This window comes from Apodemus sylvaticus, chromosome 13 (genome assembly GCF_947179515.1).
Source record: "Apodemus sylvaticus chromosome 13, mApoSyl1.1, whole genome shotgun sequence".
Classification (NCBI taxonomy): Eukaryota; Metazoa; Chordata; class Mammalia; order Rodentia; family Muridae; genus Apodemus; species Apodemus sylvaticus.
This window is the reverse complement of record NC_067484.1, coordinates 29197057-29215214: the sequence shown is the minus strand read 5'-3', so window position 1 is coordinate 29215214 and position 18158 is coordinate 29197057. Positions and strand designations below refer to the sequence as shown.

At 43.4% G+C, this 18158-nt stretch overlaps 1 protein-coding gene across 4 annotated transcripts in view; it reads left to right on the top strand.

Moving 5' to 3' along the window:
* Nucleotides 1-18158, top strand: part of Ldlrad4 (low density lipoprotein receptor class A domain containing 4) — a 327131-nt gene that overhangs the window by 272968 nt on the left and 36005 nt on the right. The window contains exon 1 of one of the 4 annotated variants that reach the window (XM_052155743.1): nucleotides 14424-14595. The exons of the other annotated variants lie outside the window; for them this stretch is intronic. Coding sequence (XP_052011703.1) covers nucleotides 14457-14595 — 139 coding nt within the window. The 5' untranslated portion in view covers nucleotides 14424-14456. Of the gene's footprint in view, nucleotides 1-14423; nucleotides 14596-18158 lie in introns of those variants that run through there. 4 annotated transcript variants of the gene reach the window in all.

The following is an 18158-nucleotide window of genomic DNA, read 5'->3' as shown; positions in this document are numbered from 1 at the left end:
GCGTCCCTCTGCAATGCAGTGATTAAACTTCTGTTATAAACATGTAATCATGTGTTGCCCAGGCTTTAGGCTTTGTGCTGGGCTGAGCAGACAAAAAAAAAAAAAAAAAAAAAAAGGCTGTCCTCATCCATTGCTTCCACTGCTTGATAAAATACCAGATAACGAGGAGAGAACTTGTCTTATATCAGAACTGACAAACATGGCAACTGTGTCGCAAAAAAAAAAAAAAAAAAAAAAAAAGCAAATGCAGATGAGGCCTCTTCCCTGGTTGGGGTAAGACTGAACCTCATGCTTGTCTGACCCCGTTACCCATGGTCAAATGCACTCGATTTGGTTTCCATAGCATCCAGACAGCCTGAGTACCTAATGTCTACCTGTCTAGCCAATACATCAGCTTTCCTGGAGGGAAAACAGGAGCTCGCTTCGCATCAGGAAGAAATCTGTTCCCAGCTCTCTCTAGTCCAGTGAGAGCACAGGAAGCCCCTAAGCTATTTTTGGTGATAACGGCATGTTCTGAATTTTTCATTGTTGTGGTTCTAAGTTTATTTCATGAGCTTTTTTTTTTTTTTTTAAGGAGTCTGTTAAGAACCTTTCATATTGAGGAATACAAAGAAGATTATGCCTAGGCAGGGGGATTACTAGCGTGCTCCAGGTGAAGGAAATCCAGACTCACTAATGCACCAATGAGAAAGAGAGCTATTTTGATGGTTAGTGATTTGGGCAATGTAACTTCTGACCCAGATTTGATTAAGCCTCCAACCAGACTTCCTCTTCCAGGAGATTATCTTTTAGCACACATTTGGTCCACCCTCCCCCCCTCCAAACCCATTAGGAAAATTAAAGCATTTAATTATAGTGATGGCTTTTCCTGGCGCAGATGACTGCTTTCCCTGATTTTCTCCAAATGTAAGCACACTTGTTCCACTGAGCAAACTGTTACTTAACACAAACTGGTGTGGAATTGTATGGAGATCATATTATATGCAGATACACTGTAAAATATTAAGCCTGTGTGTTACAGGGGTAGGGGTGGGGGAGGGGAATCTCATCAATCAAGCCAGGGAAACAAAACAACTAGGAAAACTGAAATGTGGCTAGTTATGAAATTTCTCCGAAGTGAACTTGACTGTTAAAGAAACAGGTCTCCCCAGCTTCTTTCCTTAAAGAAAAAGATCAGATGTATTTCTTTTTTAAAAATTAATCATTTTATTCGTTTACATTTCGAATGCTATCCTCCTTCCCATTTATCCCTCCACCAACCCCCATCCTACCCCTTTTACACCCCTCCCCTTTGCCTCTATGAGGGTGCTCCTCCACCCATTCACCCACCCGCACCTCACTCCTCTATCATCTATCTCCCTATGCTGGGACATCAAGCCTCCACAGGACCCAAGGCCTCCCCTCCCACTGATGTCAGATAAGGCCACCCTCTGCTACATATGTATCTGGAGTCCTGGCTTTTTCCAGGTATCCTTTTTCTTGGCGGTTTAGTCCCTGGGAGCTCTGGGTGGTCCATTTAATTGCTATTGTTCTTCCTCTGGGGTTGCAATCCCCTTCAGCTCCTTCAGTCCTTTCCCTAGCTCTTCCATTGGAGTCCCCAGGCTCAGTACTATGGTTGGCTGTGAGTATCTGCATCTGTATTAGTCAGGTGCTGGTAGAACCTCTTAAGGTTCCTGTCAGCAAGTGCTTCTTGGCATCAGCAGTAGTAGAGGGGCTTGGTTGGTGTCTGCAGATGGGATGGATCCCTAGGTGAGACAGTCTGTGGATGGCCTTTCATTCAGTCTCTATTCCATTTTTTTTTGTCCCTAACTTTCCTTTTGACAGGAACATTTCTGGGTTTAAAATTTTTGAGATGCATGGGTAGCCCCATCCCTCAACTTGGGGGGGGGTCATCCCTATCTACTGGGGATGGTCTCTTCAGGTTGCATCTTGCCTCTGTTGGGTATTTCAGCTAATGTCATTGCCATTGGCTCCTGGGAGCCTCTTGCTTCCCTGGAGTCTGGGGCTTTCTAGTGGCTACCCCAGATCCCCATGCCTCTCTGCTACATGTTTCTATTCAGTTTCCTGTACTGGAAGGGGCAGGAGAAAAGTACAGAAGATCAGACACATTTCTTAATGCATAAGCTACCCAATGCAATACAGCAAATGAGCACGTGGGTTAAAACCATGTGTGGGAAACTCCTTGATGCTGTAATTTCTTCCACTTAGAGGGTGAAAATATACCTAACAAAGAATAGAAACTGAGAAGGACTCTTGAGTCCGAGCTATGATATTTTACCTTTTTTCTCTTAATCAAATATGTCATCATATGATTGTGATGGTCTTATTTTAAGGAGAGCCTCAGAGTTTTGAAACACGTGCACACGCATCTATTTGCACAGAATGAGATATTTAAGTACCTAACTTTTAGACAAGTTCGTATCAAAATGGTCTGGATTCCTCATAAATGACGCTGGGTGTGGTGGCACATGCCTTTAATACTAGCACTCAGGAGGCAGAGGCGGGCGGACCTCTTCGAGTTCAAAGCTAGCCTGGTCTACATACTAAGCTCTCATCTAGCCAGGACTATATAGTAAGATGCTGTCTGGAAGACAATTATGGTAGACCTAAAGGTATATGTGTCCTTTGTCATTACAGTGTATCTCCAGGTAGAAAAGATTTCAACACCAGAGTCATGAGAAGGAGCCTAGAGAAAGCAAATTGTTTAGTGAGCTGGCCCAAGCTTTTACTCTTGATCTGTTGGCTGTTTTCTCTCTGCCCCTGCCGAGCCAAGGGCACAGCCTGGCCCAGAACTTGGGGTTTTCAAAGAGACATAAGGAGACCTCCTCACCTTCAGAGTTCACTTGCAATAAACTTAAGCAGCACATGACCTCACATCAGTATATGTATATTATACGCTCATACTTTATTGCTGTAAATATCATTTCCATTAGGTTTTTGAGCATAATAGTGCTGGGTGCTACCCAGTCTGCTGCTAAGAGTTGACATTTAGACAATACATAGTTTCTATTGTCTGCCTTCTGCCTTGTTTCACTCACACTTCCTTGTTTCTTTCTTTGCATATCCCCCATCTTTTTTTCTGAAACATAGTAGCTCAAACTAGTTTCAAACCCCTGAGCCTCTTCCCTCTGCCTCCCAAATGCTGGGATTACTGCTATATGCCTCTCTGTCAAGTGTTGTCTTCTATATTTTGTTGAAAACTGGACATGGACATTTTCTGATAACATTATAGTAACTGCAGATTCCAGTCCCCCACACCCCCTAAACCTCCTGCTTTCTCATTTACTTAGGGACTTGGCTGAAGTGTTTGACTCAACCCTACCTTGTATTGTGACACCTCTCCCATTGCTCTTCAGTCACAAGTGACCACAGTCATGGGAGACCTTCATTTATTTTATCCCAAATTCCTATTACACTAGTGGTATTACACCCGGTTGATAATTTCCACTAAATATCCACTAATTATGTTAGCTGATTGCTTTGTTTTCACTATGCTAGGTTATAAATTGCTCAATTAAGCCAATTAAGTAATAGCCATTTTTGTGCTAGCCTCTGAGGTGTGGTCTAACCTCATTCTCTATAGAATTTTCTGGCTACAAGGTTACAGCTACTTCTTGGTCACTTACTATTGAAGTTTCTATTCTTAATAGATTCATCTTCAAGCCTGAGCTTCTCTTGTTCTCTTCTACATAAGTTGTTTCTGAGGCAGTGTAGCCCTCTCTTGTGCTGTCTAATTCCACTCTGAACAAGGTCTTTTCAGTCACTACTTCAGAGGTGACAAAGGAACCCTGGGCCAGTTCTCACAGTGAACACCCCCACCACACCCCACCACACCTCACCACACCCCACCACACCACACCACACCCCATGCCCTGCTTCACAAAGTAGAGATGGGCGGAGATAGTGTTTCTGAGCTTGCCTCTCCTAACACAAACTTCCACCTGATTGACAACCAGGCTGAGTGATGCTGAGTCCCCGATGTTCTCAGCCTGCTATGCTCAGTGAAGTCCTTCCTAAGAGTTGGGAAGGAGGAAGAGGACAGGGCAAAGAAAGCCTCTTGACAAGTCACCTGTTACTCTGTGTCAAAGGCTACTCGGTCGCCTGGTCTTACATGAGGGTACCACCATCTGCCTCAAGGTCTGGGGGTTTGAGGACTGTTTTGTGTCCATAGCCACTGTGAGTGAACTCTGTGCTGTCGGCATTGGGAAGGGCTATGGCTCATGTGCCTCAGGGTCCCACTCTTCTTATGAAAATGTCATAGATTTATTTTAGTAAATGTTTGTTAATCTACTGAATTGCTTTAGACAAATTTCAGAGACTTTATTTAGTTTCTTTTTTATATTTATTTATTTATTTATTTACCAATTGTGCTTGTTTTCCTGTTAATAGGTCTGTGGAGCTCTTAAATTTATTCTTCTAAGTGAGTTTGCCTATTTTTAATGTTCTGTTTTTAACACTGTGTAACACAGTTGAATGAGTATTTTTCCTTACAAAATTGAAACCAACTTATGTCTAGTAAACATTTCAGAATTGGCAACAGAAACTTCTAGCATTTTATAATATTAGAGGCTACATTGAAATTTAACTTTTAATAGTTTACTTACCTAGGGAAAATGGTGTTATTTAAAAACTTTAGCATGTCAAACCTGTTACATGTGATAGCTTAAAAAAAACCTGCAGGTTTATATGGAGGAACTGACACAATGTAACATGTGGAAGACCTTTGTTAGACAATGGTATTCTGAGGAAAAAGAGGACTTCAGACCCAAAGATGTGCTTTACTGGGAGAGAGAAATGTGGTTTCTAGAACATTGGGAGAGATATTGTATCATACTACCCCATATATTATATCATACTATATGTATCGTGTTATATCATATATCACAGACATTCATAATGGAGTCTTGAAGGGGGAGAGAAAGAGCCATCCCTTCAGATCTAGAGAACAAAGGGGCTTCTGACTCTTTAGGGTTTGGGGAAGGAATGACCTAGCCTATGGGCTGGCTAGGAGTCTGACCATGGAGGCAGGCACTAAGTGGGGACCATCATTCCAAGCTGCCTTGGTGTTCTGGGTTGGGTCATGGGATTGACTTTGCTTTGCCTCATGGAGACCTGAGTCAAAGCAGGCACCTGTCTGTCAGTTCTTTACCCTAAACGATAGACGGGAGGGGACATAGCCTGATCTCTGGGAGGCAGGGAGGTGGCCTATTCATGGATATGTTTATTTAGAGAATAAATACTATAAAATGTAGTTACATTCCATAAAAGAATTCTATGTTCCGTCAATATTAGTACACGTAACATCCAGACATTTAAAACATCTTGAGGGTATGATTAGAGTGTTCAGAACACTGATTTCATCCCAATGGTCAAATGAGAGGACAGGTGAGCAGTTCCAAACCTTGGGTGTCCCCGAGTAGGAAAAGAGCCTCTGATACCTGGTCCCCTCGTCTTCTCGTTAGCATAGCCCCTAGTTGGGGAGCTGTGGCTGGGAGGTGGTGGGACAGCAGCGGAGAGCAGCTCAGCTGTGAATTATATGTAAGTCAGGTATCTGGAATCTGAAAGGTTCACCGTTTCCTTTTTTATGTGTTCAAGTAAGACAGTTGCCAAGAAAAGTGTGTGTAACCGAACTAACTGCCTCTCTCTGCAGCCTGTGGTGGCCAGGATTTCTGTCTCTGTAAGAGCATTCATGGGAAGCCAGGCAGTGGTGGTGCATGCCTTTAATCCCAGCACTTGGGAGGCAGAGGCAGGTGGATTTCTGAGTTCAAGGCCAGCCTGGTCTACAGAGTGAGTTCCAAGACAGCCAGAGCTATACAGAGAAACCCTGTCTCAGGAAAAAAAAAAAAAAAAAAAAAAGGAACATTCATGGGAAGACCAGGTCTAGTGGCACATGCCTTTAATTCCAGCACTCAGGAGGCAGAGGTAGTGAATTCCAGGCCAGCTAGGCTGTTACACAGAGAACCCCTGTCTTGGATGAAGAGAAGAGAAGAGAAGAGAAAAGAAGAGAAGAGAAGAGAAGAGAAAAAGAACATTCATGGGAGAAACTAATTTTGAAATTTCTCTGAAAGTATATTATAGAAAAAAATGGTAAAAGCATTACCATGTCTGCCCTTCTAAATTTTGAAGCCCTTTGTGAAAACTCTGGACATTTTTTGTAACTGCTGCTCCATTTCTCTGTGCCTCATTTATTTCCTAATGTGAATGTGGTTGAGAATAGCAGCCTTAAGGTCACTTTTGAGTAATAGGGCCACCCTCCCCCCCCACCCCCACGGCCCGGTGAGCATGCTCCTAGCTCCACTAGCCAGCTTGGCTTGCATTACTTTCAATGGCTGGATGTTTATCTTGCGGCCATGAAGGGAGTTGTGTTTACACCAAGCTTTCTCCAGTTTTTGCCGGCTGATCCATCATCAGCCATGGAGAAAGATTAGAAACAAAGATGCCAAGCATCAGAGTGATTTAAAAATTATCTCTGGCTTTCATTACTTCTCACCTCTCTAAATAGGTGGACTTGAACAGTCATTTAGGTACATCGTTATTTTGAGCGTTGGAATAGGCTCCGTTGAGCCCTAACTTAGAGTCAGAAAGCATTGTGGATATAGTAAGTTACAAATACTACCAAAGGAAAGGGGAGATTTTATTCTTCTAGAAAACTGATTTTTTAATTTGATATATTCAAATGATTTCCCCTTTCCTGGATCCCCCCTCCACGAAAATCCCATAAGCCCTCTTCCCTCCACCTGTTCCCCAATCCCCCCCTTCCCACTTGCCTGTCCTGGTATTCCCCTACACTGCTACACTGAGCATTTCCAGGACCAGGGGCCACTCCTTCCTTCTTCTAGGGCATCATTTGATATGTGAATTTTGTCTTGGGTATTCTGAGCTTCTGGGCTAATATCCATTTATCAGTGAGTGCATACCATGAGTGTTCTTTTGAGACTGGGTTACCTCACATAGGATGATATTCTACAGTTCCATCCATTTGTCTAAGAATTTCATCAATTTATTGTTTTTAATGGCTGAATAGTACTCCATTGTGTAAATATACCACATTTTCTGTGTCCATTCCTCCATTGAGGGACATCTTGGTTCTTTCCAGCTTCTGGCTATTATAAATAGGGCTGCAATGAACATAGTGGAGCATGCATCCTTATTACATGCTGGGGAATCCTCTGGGTATATGCCCAGGAGTGGTATAGTGGGGTCCTCCGGAAGTGTCATGACCAGTTTTCTGAGGAACCACCAGACTAATTTCCAGAGTGGTTCTACCAGAGAAAACTGATTTTTCAACCAACATTTTATTTATTGATTTTTTTTAAAAAAATTTTTTGTATAGTATCAAGAGCATCTTCTGTGAGGTGGAAAGACCTTTGCTGTGGCTTGAATCCGACATGTTTCCATTAGGCTCATGTGCGTGGACACCTGGTTCCTGGCTGGTGATGCAGCTTCGGGAGGTTATGGAGCCTTCAAGCTAGAGAGCCTTCAGTTCTTAGGGGGAAGAACTGAAGGCAGGCCTCGAGGCTTTCTAGGCTATATGAACCGTGACTGCTCTGCTTCCTGACTGCCAGGCCTGCCTCACACTCCTCTGCCAGGACCGTGTGCATCCCCTCTGGAACCATAATCCAGAATAAACCCTTTCTCCCCCGAGTTCCTTTTGGCCAGGGTCTTCTTTTACAGCAACAGAAAAGAAACCAAGATAAGCAACTTTCTAAATGGTGTAGTTAATGGCCCTGTCCTTCCCAAGAGCCTTTGTCCTAGAGAAATAGGTCATTCTTTGATTCCTTTAAAGGATATATTTCTAGACCAAAACTCCTTTTAGAAACAGGGTTTGGCTCTGGGGTCATACTGCGACCCCCTATGTGTATGATTATCTGATCATGTCGTTAGTAACAGATTGTACTGCTGGAATCATTGCCACTTACAATGCGTCTTCAGTCAACATATTTCACCTTCCTGTGCTTTTGCCTCACTCATATTTAAGATGATAACATCTGGATCAGTGGGTAGTAGTTATAAGAATTAAACGACCTAGTCGCAGGAGCTCAAATAGTTCTGACGTGTCAGTCAGCTGACCCCTTATGAGTACTGTGCTGGTGTTAGCCATGACTGAATTTATTTTGGTTATGTGCCCCTCCTTTATGCTTCTACGTGGCCTGTCTGGTGCACACAGCAACTCCTAGTACCTTCCAGTGGTCACAGCTACTTGTAACTCCATTCCTGGGGAGAGCCAATGCCTTTCTGAGTCCTCATGGGCACATGCACACAAATAAAATGAAAAAGTCTGCATTCAAAGACAAAGAAATCATCTCTCAACAGGAGCCTCTTTGTTTGCGATTCCCCTGGACCCTGTGGCACTGTCAACCCCTGCTGGTTCTCCCAAAGTGAGTGGGAACAGCACCCACCTGTGATACTGATATTACCCTCAGGCCGGGAAGGCAGCCTTACCCATGTGCACACAAACACTTGCAGGCTGACTGCTGTTCTTTAAAGTCATCGTGGAATAGTTATCATGAAAAACCGGAGACTAGGATTCTGTTCTCATTTCGTCACTCTGATGAACACAGTTTCCCCCGTACCTCAGGAAACAGACCTGGGTTTTGGTATACTGATGAGTCATCCTATAGTTAAAGTAATTTTCTTTTTTAAAAAGTTAATCTGTTCGAATTTTGTATGTGTGCGCACACGCATGCATGTGCATCCATGTGTGTGTAAGTGTGGAGGTCAGGGGCATCTCTCCTAAGAAGCCAGGTCTTCCAGCCTACCTTGTAGGATTTAGGGAGTGAACTCGGGTTGCTAGGCCTGCATGCAAGCACCTGTACGCACTGAGCCGTCACATTGGCCCGAGCCTAAGACCTTGTTAAACTCAGACTGAGATTCTGACTTTCTGATGAGCTTCAAGAGCTGCTACAGATCCTTGAGGCCAGGCACTGACTGATCAGTGGAGTTTTTGCATCTCCATCTCCCAAGCACCATATGCAGGAACTATTCTGTCTTATTTTACAGAAGAGAAAATGGATCCAGCTCAGCTTAAAAATGTAAGGTAACAACCCTGGAAGCACAACTGGTACCTGAATTTAGCTACTATCTCAACTATCTATGTGTTTTCTACTGTTTGGAAAAGTAATTTTACAACAGTAATATACACTAAAGTGTATATCCCACTTAGAAGGGAATGGCTTGAGCATTATACAAATCTGGACCACCATAAACAGGAATAATTTTTTTTCCTTAGAAGAGAAATAGTGCTGTGGTTGCACCGATGATATGTAAGGTAAACTCCAAAATTTGTTAATACATGGAGTTCATTTCCTGTTAAGAGGTTATCTTATAGGTATTTGATTTTGACTACTTAATAATCTTCTAAACCATCTCATTGGCCTGCTGGCTACATAGAGTCACACACTTTTACATGTATTTACATTTATACCAATATAGACCTAGTTGGACACACATGCAGTATTTAGGTTTCTATACAAAGACCTCTCTGTGTTGCATTCTTTGAGCACGAAGGATATATTAGTAAAATTTTCCAGGCTGCAAGCTAATACCCACAAATATCAAACTATTAGTTTTGTGTTTTTAGGGACATAGTATTTATGTTCCTTTAAAGTACCTTAATTCCTTAACCTTTGAACATTACAAACTCTTAAAATATAGTTTCAGTTTGTAAAGATCAAATTCCAAGGTATGACTTTAATGTGGAAAAACTCATCTCAGATCAAAATATTACTGCATAGTCAAAAACCCCCAAAGACTAAGAACATATAATATGTTGGTCAGGGCCATTGATTCTTAATGGGGCTGCAAGCATTTGAAACACAAAATGGTCCTAAGAGCCTTGTGGAAATGGATTTATGAGTTATAATATATTTCTTAATGTCTAAAATGGGCAATCAAGATGTAAAAAAAAAATCAAAGCAAGCACTCATCAATCTGCTGTATCCTTTGGTTTACTTCAGGAAGTTTTACATATATTGAAGAATGATATTTAGTTTACTGCTCACCAAACAAAATGATGGGTTCATAGGAAGTCTCAAATCTATAGTCCGTCTCCTACCCCACCTCTACCTCTACCATCCATTGAATCCTGGATCCCTCATCAACAAATTGGGAACAAGAAAATATGCTTTTTGGGTGTGAAGATAAAAAAAATGTACAGAACTTAGAAGTTTCTAGATTTTTCATAAATGCTGGTTTCCTGTTCCATAGACTTGGAAAGGGGATTTGTACCTCTTCAATGATCTTCGGCTGTGAAAATTTGTGCGCGGAGTAGAGCAGAGAACAGAAATGGCAAAGGAGCCCATAATAAAAAAATAAATGAGAGGCTGGGTAGGTTACATGCTAAATGCTATTATAGAAACAAATATTCCTGGGTAGGAGGGATTCTTTCTTCCCCCAGCCCAACCCTGAGCCATTAGGCATACTGCTTGGTATACTAGCTCCCTGTCTCTTTGGGTTCCAGCTCCCTTGATTTGTCCTATTCAGATCATGTTTGAAAGCCAGTCTTCTGAGTAGGGTCAGTTCTTCAAGACACAATGACATACCGTTGGAACCGGAGACAATTCGGTGCCTTAGAAAGGCATCTCTATATGTAGGATTATAGTCAAGGCTTGCGTGTTTTCTCTGAAGGGCTGCAAGCATTTCACAAGTGTTTGTCAGATGGATTATGTTGCTTGAAGACTTCTCTAGAGGAAGCTATGATGAGGGCATTAGTGCTGCTTTGACGTGTCTTCACTGCTGCCAACCAGCTCCGTGGAAGGTCCGTGTGAGGGAACCCCACCTGGCACCGTGCTCCAAGCCTCTGCTGAGCATAGCAAAGGCTCATAGGTCATTTCAAAGTCTGCTAGAAAACCAGTATCCATCCGCAAAGCCTTCCAGAGCACTTGCTGTATAGCTGTCATTCCAAGCTGCAGTAGGCGAGCATGTGGTTGCAATTGGTTTTTGAGGGTTTTGTTTTGGTTTTTTGCACTATATCACACTTGTGCCCTTTTGGCCAGCACTCTAGTCTTTCTCATGTCCTTCAGCTCTGTGTGCTGCCATCTCTTCAGAATTGAGGGAAAAGAAACATTGCACATAGTAGTTCCACAGCACCTATACAGCCTCGCCAACACGGCTAACCACACATGAACTGAGCAAGGGCAGTCTCAGCAGACATGCCAGCATGGCTGAGGGAAAGCTCACGAGGGCCGGAGCCTGTGCAGAGAGCTACAGGCAGCTAAGGAATACCCAGAGTGGGAGGAATAGTCTTCCCAAGGGACGAGCACGCCAGTTGGTTATCTAGGACCAAATCGCCTGAAACCATACATATAAGCAACATTATATGGACCAAGCAGGTTGTATTTAATGTATTTGGGAATATATGTGTATATGTGTATATATGAATATATGTATATATGTATAGTCATATGCATTTATATACACATATGTAATGTGTTTATATGATTACATATATGTATGTATACATATGTATACATATATACAGGATATAGTATATATAGTCATATACATATATGTATATATATGCATATGACCATATAACATGTATGTGACCATATAATAAAAATTAATGAAAAAGGCTACAAATTTTTTTAGGAAAGTAAGGAGGCTAAATGGTAGGTTTGGGGGTGAAGGAAGGGTAGAAAATGATGTAATCATATTAGACTCTCAAAAACAAAAGTAATTAAAAAAGAAAAGGGCCAGTGTTTTCATATTGTAGCCAGAATGAGATGTTTGTCACAGGCCACACCCCTCCATTATGGTTCGTATGATTTGACTTCTGAACTTTCTCTCAGGAGAAACTTCCTTAAGTGTGTTTAAAGAAGGAAAAACAAGAGAAAGGACCTCACCTGTGGAACCAACACAGATATCCCTCAGCAAATGCTGGATGGTGGGGCTCTGCGGAACATTAACCAGGCTGTGCTTTAAGCACACTGCAGAGCCAGCCTGTTTCTACAGACACTGTGCTCAGCAGTCTGTAGTGACTATCCCACAGGAATACAAGACAGTAGTGTGTGTGTGTGTGTGTTTGTCTGTCTGTCTGTCTTAGCAAGTTTAAAATAAATATCCATCTATAAGGTCAAAAGTCTTTAGCTTCATTTTAAACAGAATGATCAGAACTTAATTCAAATTGGTTACCAAAATGCCCAGTGATAAGAGTCAACTGGACATCACAAACGTGTGTCTATTAAAATGACAACTATGCTGATTCTTTTTCTATTTGCTTTTGTTTTGTTTGAGATAGGGTCTTGCCATGTAGCCCTGGCTGGCCTGGAGCTTGCTGGGTAGATCAGGCTGCCCTCCAGTTCACAGAGATCCACCTGCCATGTGCCCCTAACGCCCCACAGATTTCTAGATACGTGAGGTGTTTATAACATTCTGAAAATGTAAACTCCAAAGTTGATTATTCATGAGTAATTCAAAATGCAAATGTATCTGATAGCAAAAAAACAGAAGGGAGTTTCAGACCCCATGAAACTTGTCAAATCCCCAATATTACAAGAGACTTAGCAATCATATTCTCTCCTGTGTGGAGTGGTGTCACCATGAGCCATCATGCCAACCGCCTCTGACTGGAAACTGTTGTCCCTAGACTGAAGGATCCCCAGGCTCTAGGAACAAGAGATATCTGAAGGCCAGAGAAGCTGACTTAATATGGAAGCAGTTTCTAATTCTCCTTGCAACTGGCTGTTCTAGAACATTCCATGAACTGGGGACTCTCTGAATCTACTTAAACTCCCCCTCCCCCCACTCTCCACTCAGCAGTGTAACCCTGAGAAAAGTCAAGACCAGTATCACTAAGGGAGGGAGCTGTGTTTTTCATTTAGAAATGACTCAAGAACTGTCTTGTCGCCTTGACATGACCATCTGATCTCATGCCAATTTTCTTGTTGAACCTTCTGCTTCTTTGAACTATGGAAAACAGCCCCAAGATCTTGGTGGGTCTCAGGTTCCTTTCCTGCTTCAAAAAATTAGACCAGGAGAGAGAGGGGTCCGAAGTGCCTGGACCCTGCTGTCCTGCCCCAGGTGACATTCCTGCCTCCCCCCCCCCCCCCTTGGCAGGGACTGGCTGCTGGCCCTAATTGTCTTTATTTCTAACTCTGGTGGTAACCAACAGTTTAGCTTTGCTTTGACAACTCCTACAGCCAGCACTGTTGTCCTGGCCCACACTTCATTCCTATTTACCCTAAATAAGGAAAAACAAAAGCTATTCTAGGCAGAGTGCAGTGCCTGAGCCTGGGGTTATTTACAGTGTGACCATGGCACTTGGGCCTTTTCACTGTGGCTGCCAGGTGATTTTTTTTCCTTTCTTCTGAAAACTGTAACAGAGTACAGCCATCCACCCAACCTCTCCACAAAGCCTCAGGATGCATAAGAAAGGTTTTAAGGACATTTGAAAACCACTGTCTAGACCTCAAGAGAAAAGGGGCTTCTGTACAAAAGGAAGAGCCCTCCTGAGATAGGCCTTTGCTTTCCTGTTTGAATGACTCCTTTGTATCCTTTGGGTTATTTTTCTGTAATTTCGGAACCGCTTGAACTCAAACTGCATAGTAAAATCGAGAGTTCTGGTTTTAAAGGCTTCTCTCTGTGCTGTATTTGTGCTGCTTCGCCACGAGAGCTTGCTAAGAGAGAATAGGAATCTGAGACTGTGAGCAGTTCTTGCTGTGGTAAGGCACTGCCAGCTGTCAGTGCTGGGAGAGCTGGTGTAAGCTGGCGGGGACTTTGTGGCGAGGAGGATCAAGCGCGATAGCCTGTAGTCTGGCCTCCAGAGGAGAGATGTGTTGGGTGCTGGCAGCTGGATACCCAAGGCTGATGTTGCTGCTCGCCCTGTTACCTCGGTAAGCTCACATTGTATGTCCTCAACTCTGAAAGCCTGCAGCAGAGAGGGAAGAAAAAGATACTATGTTGCGATTTTCAGATCCTTCTGTCTTCTATGTCTGGCTTGCCTGGTTGCCTCTTATAAAAAAAAAAAATGAGTAAATGTACTAGTAATAAGGTGAATTGTCTAGCTACATTCTGCTTGCCTGTGTGTGTGTGTGTGTGTGTGTGACATGTTGGGATGTGACATGTCTGGATGTGACCTGTCTGGGTGTGAGGCCAAACCCAGAGAAATGCAGACTAATCACTGATATATGTTGTCGTCAACAGCACTGAGTGCTCTTGGGATTGGAGGCTCACGGGCTTACTGTCTGTGACATTGCCAGTTTCCTGCCACAGACCTCCTGATTGCTGTTGATGGCAGTTGATAATTGGTAGTCATAGTCTGTGGTTGGAGCCACAGCCTTTGAGTCTAGCACCTGGGCTGGGCCCCTGCTGATAGAATAGAAAGAGACATAAGAACTCCCTCCACCTCTCTTTCTTTCTTTCTCTCTCTCTCTCTCTCTCTCTCTCTCTCTCTCTCTCTCTCTCTCTCTCTCTCTCTCTCTCTCTCTCTCTCAGCTGCCTGGAGAGGAGATTGGCTGATGTTGGAGGATGGTTTGAACTGGGTGGGCTGTGGCACAGTTGGAGTCCCCCTTGCAAAGGACTTGATTATGTCCATCGACCTGCTGAACAACAGCACACTGAAGGAGGTTCAATTGAAAGACCTGTTCTTTAAAAAAGGTACATTTGCAAAGGGTGGCTGTGGGTGGTGCAGGGTCCTTGGGGCTTGTTGTGTGTGTGTGTGTGTGTGTGTGTGTGTGTGTGTGTACACAGAGCAGTTAAGTCCTTCTCAGGCCGTTCTTTTCTCAAACCTGGCAATAGTGGTGTATCCCATGAAATTGAGAGGTGGAGTCAGGAGGAGCAGAAGTTCAAGGTTTTCCTCAGCTTCATGAGTTGAGGGAATTAGAGGTCAGCCTGGGATACACAAGACCTTGCCTCAAAGAAAAGTTTCTTTTGCCTCAGAGAAGTCTGTTGGCTCTGTCAGGAGGGAATCTCAAGGGAGCTTTTTCTGTCTTCTTTGGTTTGCAATTAAGCTTGTTACTCTCAGGGGAAGGAAATATATATATTTCCCCCCTTCATATACCCTAAAATTTCCCTCTTTGGCTGATAGGTTTTTTCCCCCCTAAGTTGCTGAAAATAACATTTGAAGAAAAGAAAAAATGCATCTCTTTTCATGCAATTGGATTGTTGACGAGTTTTTTGGGTTATCAAGGTAATAGGAGATAATGGGAAACAGAAATGGACTCCAAGAGTAACGGGGAGCTAGAGAGACTGCCAGCGAGCCAGCACTTAGGAGCCACGCTTGAAACCGTGAATGTGACAGTTACATGTGCAGCCGTATTTCTTCTGACACCTTCCTAATTAATAATGTGGAGGTGAGGCGAGGGTGGATTTTAAATGACTCCTCTAAGGGGGATCATGGTTCTAGGTACTTTCAGTTCCCATTTATAGCAAGGCAGGGGATGGGTTACTTTTTAAAGGTTTCTAACACTTATATTCTTCCTCGTCTGCTGCTTTGTTTTGTTTTTGTTTTTAAAGAAAAATTTGTCACCCATCTTTGATTGCAACATGTTATTTTTTGTTTGTTTTTGTTATCCTAAAGAGATCAGGATAGTCTGGATTATGATGTATGTAGAGGAAAGTGGCTGTACTGGATAGAAACTTCAGCCTCTGATGCTACCTTGGCTGGACGGACTTGCAGAGTCTGTATTCTGGGGATTCCTTACTCTAATCCCTGCCTTCTGCTCTCAGCCAACCCGTGCATGGTTGGGACTGAAGGTGTCCTCTTGTTATCCTCTCCACTGATGGAATATAGGATACCACTTCCATTCTTGTTATGTATGTAAACCGCCTTGTGTACATATCGGGATACAATAGGAATATAAGCAGGTACTTTAGAGCAACCGTGAGCCTCCTCTTTCTGGGAACAATCTGTGCTGGGTACTTGGTGCAAACTATGAAAATCTTTGAAAAATGTTAGCGTTAATTAAAGTTGTTACTGAGTGTTTGCCAGAATATGGTTCCTTGAGAGACAGTGTACAAACAGATTAGGAAACTGAAGTCCTTTCTTTGGACCTGATCACCTTGTATGTAATACACAGTAATTTCACATCCGTAAGCTATGGGCGGACAAGATCTATAGCCCAGGGCTTGGTCTATGAGAGAAGGTGAGTACAGGATGGGATCCACACAAATAGGAAGCAAGTAAAGGTCAGAAGCCTGTTATTACCGGGTCCGAGAGGAATTCATAATGGAAGATACAGTCAGCAGTTGCAAAAACTTGGCTATCTTTCTATTTCTATTTTTAATTTCTCCCATTTGTTGTTCTCATTAAAAAATAAATTGGAGTAACCGACTGGCCACAAAGGAAAATGAATGTGTAAAAATTGTGATCTGACCATAAGCTCTAGCCCCTATTGTTTTGCCGTCTAAACTTTTAGCTGTAAAGTCATTTTTGTCACAGAGGCTGATGATTGCCCCTCAGCTGTGCTGTTTAATGAGTGTGAATTTTCATTCAACCATTAAAATCGCCAAGAGTATTTTTATCCTAATAGTTCACGAGCTCAAGGCAATTATAGGCTAAGTAGATTCCGATTCCTGCCCCATCCACCTTCCTGCTACCACTGCTCTTTGGTTCTAGGGTTTTGGAAAGAATTTATAGACTGTAGAAACTTCCAGACTTCTACAGGTGTCTTAGAACTACAAAGAAAGAGTCATCCGCCCCCATGGCTGTCATCTTATCTCTACACCTGTTTCTGCTGAGCAGGACAGACACAGGAAGGAAATGCAGACACAAGTTCATTATGCATAAACCAACCAAAACCAGTACAACGGCAGGAGGCAGGAGGCTGGTCTGTGTGTCCCCGTGTCTCCCGCAGCGGCAGGGAATTGGAAGGGCTTACTGGGAAGGGGGCCGCCTAGAGGGTGCGATGCTGTGGCAGGCTGGTTGTCTTCTTCCAGGCTCCGAGTTCCCAGATTGAGCAGGACAGGCAGTGAGTTAGAGAGGCTGCTGTTGGTAAAGATAGGAGTGGAATCACTCAGAGATCTGTGAGGAGTGGCCGGTCCTGGCAATGACATAAGTGTCTGTCATGGCTGCTTTCCCACATGCTGCCAAGGCGTCTGTTTTGCTAGTGGAAGGAAGGGCTAACCACGGAGCCCATGACATGTTCTCCCATAATAGGATGTCTGTGAGGGAACATATCACACATCTGGAACTTAAAACTAATTAAACATTTAGAAGCCTCAGCCTCCGCCGATGGGGACGTATTCACGGAAGAAAGGCTGAATGGAAGACGGTGCTAGCCACCCGCAAATAGAAGTGAGTGTTATATTAGGAACCCAAGGGTAGTACAAACACATCTCCCCAGAGTTCATTAAAAATAGTCCAGACATTCACGCCTCCAGGATGATTCAGTCCAGGGCCCCATTGGACCAAGGAACAGACCAGCCTACTCCACACAGGCCTGTTCCTGCAGTCCCCAGCACTGTGCAGCCTAGAATCTCTTGGAGATGTTGCTATACAGATAGAGATGCCATCATCACTATCGTCATCGGCACTGCTTTTATGATAATAAACCGAAGCATCGTAATCCCTTCCTGTAAGCTTTGAATTTATTATTAAGTTTCTGGTGTTTGGGTGGTAATGACTCACGCACTGCACCTTGAACAACAGTCCTGGAAAAGGAACACGAGTTCAGAAAATTGGTTTAACCTCTAGTCCTTTACTTGTGTGGCCTTACTTCTGTTGCTATCCATAACTGTTGAAACCAAGGGAGACCTGACCAACGGGGCTGTGCTCAGAATCTGTAGTTGGTTACATGAAAACTTGGTAACCTCAAAAGCGTCCTATTACCTTTCGAAATGCTGCTGTTCCTGTGGGCTTAAAAAGTATTCCCGTCTCAGTATTTCTTTCAGAATTCATTCTCTTCTCAACGTCCCTTTCCTAACTGACACCCTCTAAACAACAGCAAAAGCAGAACATCTTCTGGTGGCGTGCTCACAGGGCTCCCTCACATTGCACCCCCCCATCTCCCACCACATAAAGAAAAGCTGTGCAGATTTAGGGCAGAGGCTCCTGTTTAAAATAAATGGCATGACTGACTTGTTAGGGAGGGGGAGGGGAGGGAGGGGAAGGTGCTGAGGGCAGCAGAGGCAGCTTTTCACAGAGCAGGACCCTGAACTGTGCTCAGCTCCCCCCCCCTTAATGGTTTTCACTTTGAGAATCCCCTAGCGCTAGATATTTT